Here is a 6,502-nt window from a genome sequence, read left to right as displayed (position 1 = left end):
ATTTAGCTCTTGATTACACCGATCACAGCAATACACCTTCACACAGTGCACAGACATCCCACAGCATCTAAGGGTGGAAAATGCGTTATAAGTCATCAGCACTGTGGACCCTCTTTTTCTCCTTCTCACTGGCACTAAGTCAGTGGCATGCTGCTTTTTGTTTGTTTGTATTGTCTACTTGTAACAAGGGGGACTCTTACTTTGGCAAGAGGCTAACCTAAAAGAGAAGGAGGAGAAAAGTATCAGAGGTATTTGCACTCACCTGACACTATTCAAGCCTTGCTTAATGCCAGCAGTAGATAGCATTAAAATGTCTAATAAAATCAAAAGCCTTCAGCCAGGCATTAGTTGTTCATTCCTATGATCTCAGTACTTGGGAGGCTGGAGAGGCTAATCTGGGTTATACAGTGGTTTGAGGCCAGCCTGGGCTACATGAGACACTGCCTCCAAAAACAAACATAACAAAAACAAAAGAGAAAAAAGGTGCTGTAATGCTTTATTTTATTTTTTAAGTCTCTCTGTGTGTCTGTGTGTGTCTGTGTGCGCCTGTGTGGTGTCTGCCTCTGGACATCATTGCTGGAAACTGAATTGGGTCTTCTGGAATAACAGCAAAAGCTCTTAATCATTGAACCGCCTTTTCCAGGCACAGTAAAGCATTTTTATAATGGATCAACTTTTACTCAAAGCCTCCTGTAGTAAGGTTTTTGTTCTGAGTAAACTTACCCCTCTGTGGGATAAGTGTGTGGAGTAACACATACAATAACAGATAATAAAACTAGTCACTGAAATGAGCTCATTTACTGGGCGGTAAGTCTATACTACTAAAGAGGGAAAAACACTTAAAATTATGATATGACAAAAGCAATTATGGAATGTAGGAGAGTACTTACCCAGGATGCCCCAGGTTGTAGGTTTGTTCCCAGCAACAACAAAAATGAAAAAACAAAAACAAAAAGATGGAAGGAAAAATTGTCTAATCATCATCCAACTTTAAAAATTAGGAAAATCATGCTTTTTGCATGTGTTTTGCTTAAAAGTTTATATAAATACACAAAAGAGAAATTGATCTCTACTAATTCCTTTGGGGGGGCGCGTTCTGAGACAGGGTTTCTCTGTAGCTTTAGAGCCTATCCTGGAACTGGCTCTGTAGACCAGGCTGGTGTCAAACTTACAGAGATCCACCTGTCTCTGCCTCCTGAGTGCTGTGCTAATTCTATAAACTGGGATTATATGATAGACATTAACCTGCATCATCAAGAGAAACTTATTTATTCCAACACTGTAAATATTTGTTTAGCAAATGTTGTCCATTTTAAATTTACACAGGCTTACAAGTAGTCAATCCAGTGAGACCATTTTAAGTTCAAAACACAGGCACCTTTTCGAGGATACACACAGCTGCACTCTGAGAGGCCTCTCAACTCTGAAACTTTGGCGTCTCTTGTCTTTCACTAGAAAAGTACTATAAAGTATGATCAGTAAGTGATCCTCAGCTTGGCCGCATTGATTGACTGGGAAGCTGTTAGACTATTTAGTGTCCAAGCCATATCCATGACCAGTTAATTAAGAATTTCTGTAAATGGCGATCCAGTTAGGGGTGTGTTAAAGCTGTCTGGTCATTGGTTCCAATATGTAGGGAAGATTTGCAACCACTAATCTAGATCCTGGGGTCTTGGCACTTTTTTCTTGTTGTTGTTGTTGTTGTTGTTGTTGTTGTTGTTGTTGTTGTTGTTGTTGTTTTCGAGACATTGTTTCAGAGATTAGGATAAGGTGTCTGGCTAACTCAGTAAAGCATTAGATTCTTAGAGATTGGGGTAGCTTTTTTTAATGTGTGTGAATATTTTGCCTGCAGGTATGTGCATCACATGTGTGCCTGGTAGCAGTACGGGTGAGAAGAGGGCATTGGATCCCCTGGATCTGGAGTTATAGACAGTTGTGAGCTACCCTGTGGGTGCTGGGGATAGAACCTGTGTCCTCCAGAAGAGCAGCCTGGTGCTCTTAACCACTGAGCCTCTCTCTCTCCAGCCCAAGGATAATTTTTTTTTTCCTTTTTCGCTTCTACTCTATTTACCAGATGAAGAGACCACTCTAACTTTGCTTGCATATGTGCTGGCTTCCAACCTGGGGTCTTTTACCCGTCAGATAAGCACCCTTCCTACCACTGCGTTCAGCCCTAATTGTGTGTGGGTATGTGAGTGTGAGTGTGTATGCGTGTGTGCGTGTGTGTGGAGGTCAGAGGTCAACCTCTGTCATCCCTCCTCAGAGGCAACAACCTGTGCTTTGAGTAAGAGCCTCCCACTAAGATGGGGGTCTCACTGATTAGCTAAGGCTGACGGATCCTCATGGGATTACAAGGGCACCGCCATGCCCAGCTTTCTAAATGGGTGCTAGGGATGATGCTCAGGTCCTCATGCCTACATGGCCAGCACTTTATCAACTGCCCGTCCCCCTACTGTAGAATGACAGCTACAGTATAGCTATGAGCATATTGCTGAGCATAGTCAAACACAGAGTTTTTACAGCCTGCTTTGCGTGGCTCTCTTCTGTATTTTTATTATTATAACCATTTTTAAACAGAGTCTCATGTAGCCCTAGTTGACCTTTGAGCCTTAATCTCACTATGTAACGGAGGATGACCTTGAACTTATGGTCCTCCTGCCTCTGCTTCCCTGAAACATACAATTACAGGTGAGGATAACATAGTCTGGACTATAGTTTGAGGGACTTAGTAGTAGCTTAGTAGCGCTGCACTTTGAGATCAAAGATTTTATTCCAAATAGTTCAACCCTAACTTCTTCCAAAATATTTTTTGTCCATCTATTAGAGATGCTGCCCTGCTTCACTCACTGAGCTGTGAACCCTGGAAAGAGGCACAGCTGACTCATCTTTGCATTGAGTTAATCCCGTCCCCTCCCACTCAGTAGGCACCTGGATGGTGAAGTCAGCCCACAGACACTGCAGCAACCGTTCGAGAATGCACCTTGTTCTTATCAGAAGCGAGTGATAGTCATTATTTTCTTCTTCTCCAGGCTTGTATTTCAACAATCAGAAAAGTTTTCTAAGCTGGAAACCCAATACCAGTTGCTACAAATAGAAAGCAAAGAGTTTCAAGGACTACAGACTACCATCAGTTTAATTTCAGACAAGGTAATCCATTCATTAACTTACTTGGGGGAGATGCTCCCGTCTTCTTTCAGCCAGAAACTAACAAAGTTGTAGGCTTTAGGAGAGGTAGCAAGTCTTATGCGGTTGCAGTTCCCTAAAAGCCAGATAGCCATGAACAGGACACCTATGTTACTTCCCATTGTCATGAAGAAAGAAACCCCAGTATACTTCAAGAACGTGAACATCATTTCTTTCAACTATGCCCGCATGAAAAAGGTATGTTAAATAACTAGGATTATGAGTTCAAGAATATATTTTTCCAACATAGGGCTACTCTACTAAATTTGTTAAAAACTATTAATGATGAATGTTTCTGTCCATGTGATTCTGGTGTACTTGGATATTATAGGTATCTTCAGAATTTGAACCTTGTATATATCATACTCCTGATTGTTAAAATATGTTTCTCTAATATAAAAATGATTAAGTAGCTCGGGATTGTTTGTGTCGTAAATGCAGCTGGAGTCTACTGAAAGTATCCTGCAGGAAGCTGCACCATCCATGGCTTTGATGACCCAGTTTGAACAGGAAGTGTCTGGCCTCCAAAGATCCATACATGACATTGAGGACAGTGAAGAGATGCTCACTCAGAAGATGCAAAGCCTTAATGAGAAATTCCAGACCATCACAGATTTCTGGGAGAGAACCCTGGCAGAAATGAGCAATAATACAGCCACTTTCAAATCAGAAGCAAAGCATATACATTCTCAAGTTACCATGAAAATTAACTCAGCCGAGCAAGAAATGAAACTGCTCACTGAGCGGCTAAAAGATTTGGAAGACAGCACACTACGAAACATCAGAACAGTAAACAGACAAGAAGAGGAGGATCTTCTCCGAGTAGAGGCCCAGCTCAGCTCCGATACAAAAGCCGTTGAGAAGCTAGAAGAAGAGCAACGTTCACTCCTAGCCAGAGATGAGGAGTTGACCAGTCAACTTGCCAACTATGAACCCAAAGTTGAAGAGTGCAAGGCCCATTTGCCAGCTATAGAAAATGCAATCCACTCTGTCCTCAGAGTCTCTCAGGACCTGATGGGGACAGAAAAGAAAATGGAAGACCTCACTGTGCAGATGTTTAACATGGAGGACGATATGCTAAGGGCGGTGTCCGAAATAATGGAGATGCAGAAGACCCTTGAGGGAATTCAGTATGACAACAGCCTACTAAAGATGCAAAACGAACTACTGGTTCTCAAAGGGAAAGTTCACGATTTCATAGCATATTCAAGTTCAGGAGAAAAGGGGACTTTGGGAAAATATAACCTAGAAAATAAGGGAGCCAATGATTATTAAGTTCACTGTGTACCTTTTGATGGACTGTATTGTTAAATGGAGATCAGTCAGTTCTACATTAAAGAAAGGACTCTGCCTCACTTTACCAGAGAATAAGTGGAGTATGGACCACATAATCACACTTTTATCCCTTTAAGGTGTAAAACTTACTCTAACTATTTTAAATAGAAATAATTCTGCTGGGAGGTAGTGGTGCACACCTTTAATCCCAGCACACAGATGCAGCAGCAGGTGGGTTTCTGAGTTCAAGGCAAGCCTGGTCTTCAGAAGGAGTTCCAGGACAGCTAGGGCTACACAGAGAAACCTTATCTTAAACAAATTTAAAAAATAAAAAAAAAGAAAGAAAGAAAGAAAAAGAAAAACAAGAAAATAGTTCTAAAATATATATTGCTCTACTTTTTAGGCAACATATTTAATATTTACATGTCTTTCCAATAATTAATAGACATTATTATGAATTGTATTTATTATACTAGAGATATATGTATGTATCTAGAGACATATATATATATATATATCCATAGCAAATACTTGAAACCACTTACCATTTCTCTATGTGACCCTAGTTTTCTGTTTTTAAAAGCCGTGTCTGTTTCTTATGCCTTTTCTGTCACCCGTTCTTGCAGTTGGTTGATAGCATGCCTGCCTCTGGAGCTTTTTTATGTTCAGACAGCCAGGTTCGTAGGGATTTTATGTAAATTGAAAGGTAATATGCCTGCAGGAGAGCCTGGAGGCTCTTCTGTGAGGCGTTGCCACCTTCTGAAAACCATGGCGCCTGGGAAGTAGTTTCCCTTTCGCAAAGGTTCTAAACTGTATTACAGCTACTCATAAGAGGTTTAAAATGTGAGTAAATATGCTTACTCTGTCCTCATTAATATTTTCCGTTAACCGGTTATGCTTTCAGGTATGAGCTTTCGGAGTCCTTTTTTTACCTGGACTTTAATTTCTAAAGTTTGAACTGTGTGACACTAGGGTTTACTAAATATAACCAGTAGATACTTAAAGCAAAAAGTATGCCAATAAGCCTATGCCTGTTTTAAAGATAAAACAACATAACAATAAACTGTGATCATTGTAATGGATTTATGTCGTTTTAAAGATTCCCCAACTTATGAAACTAAGTTTGTTTTACATACTGATTTTATTTTTAAAACATTAGGGTTGGAGCTAGGCATGGTGGCATATACCTTTAATACCAGCCTCAGCCTGGGCGGTGGTGGTGCATGCCTTTAATCCCAGCACTCAGGAGACAGGGGCAATGCAAGCAGAACTATGAGTTCAAAGCCACCCTGTTCTACATAGTGAGACTATATCTCAAAATAATAATAATAATAATAATCGGTTAACAAGGCTAGGAGATAGCTTCGTAAGTGAAGTTCTTGCTATGAAAGCTGAGGACTTTACCCAGCACTGACATAAGAAACTGGGTCTAGCAGTGCCTGCCTGAATGAAATACCAGCACTGGAAGACAGAGGCAGAATGCAAATAGTACATGAGAAAAACATCAAAATATCTGTGTCTATGTATTCCTTTGCTAAGAAATTTGCTGAGCTGGGCGGTGGTGGCACACACCTTTAATCCCAGCACTCGAGAAGCAGAGGCAAGTGGATCTCTGTGAGTTCGAGGCCAGCTGGGTCTACAGAGTAAGTTTCAGGACAGCCAAAACTACACAAAGAAACCGGCTAGAAAAATAAAAAAAAAAAAAAAAGAAATTTGCCTTGGGGCCGAAGAGATACTCGATGGTCAAGAGTACTGGTTGTTCTTGTAGAATACCTGGCTTTGATTCCCAGTACCCGTATGATGGCTCACAACCATCTGTAAACTCATTTTCTAGGGTAGCTGGCACATTCTTTTGACTTTTGCAGACAGCAGGCATGGCATGAATGTGGTGCACAGACACATACACATATGCAAAACATTCATATGCATAAAATAAAATAAATGTTTTTAATTTTGTATTTATCAGAGTCGTCATTGGAGAGACTTAGATACATTTAATGAATCTTCCTTTGTTTTTGGAGCTTTTTTTTTTTTTTTGGTTTTT

General features: G+C 40.5%; 1 protein-coding gene across 2 annotated transcripts in view; it reads left to right on the top strand.

Annotated features, from left to right (window-relative positions):
- Ikbip (IKBKB interacting protein) overlaps positions 1-6,502 on the top strand; it is a 21,409-nt gene that overhangs the window by 6,415 nt on the left and 8,492 nt on the right. The window contains exons 2-3 of one of the 2 annotated variants that reach the window (XM_005358173.3): positions 3,030-3,147; positions 3,625-4,960. In XM_005358173.3, the coding sequence (XP_005358230.1) occupies positions 3,030-3,147; positions 3,625-4,458 (952 nt within the window). In that variant the 3' untranslated portion in view covers positions 4,459-4,960. Of the gene's footprint in view, positions 1-3,029; positions 3,148-3,624; positions 4,961-6,502 lie in introns of those variants that run through there. The other variant, XM_005358174.2, reaches the window with a different exon arrangement.

The sequence above is a fragment of the Microtus ochrogaster genome, chromosome 24, assembly GCF_000317375.1.
Source record: "Microtus ochrogaster isolate Prairie Vole_2 chromosome 24, MicOch1.0, whole genome shotgun sequence".
Lineage (NCBI taxonomy): Eukaryota > Metazoa > Chordata > Mammalia > Rodentia > Cricetidae > Microtus > Microtus ochrogaster.
The sequence above is the reverse complement of the archived record's forward strand: the minus strand, read 5'-3'. Positions and strand labels throughout refer to the sequence as shown.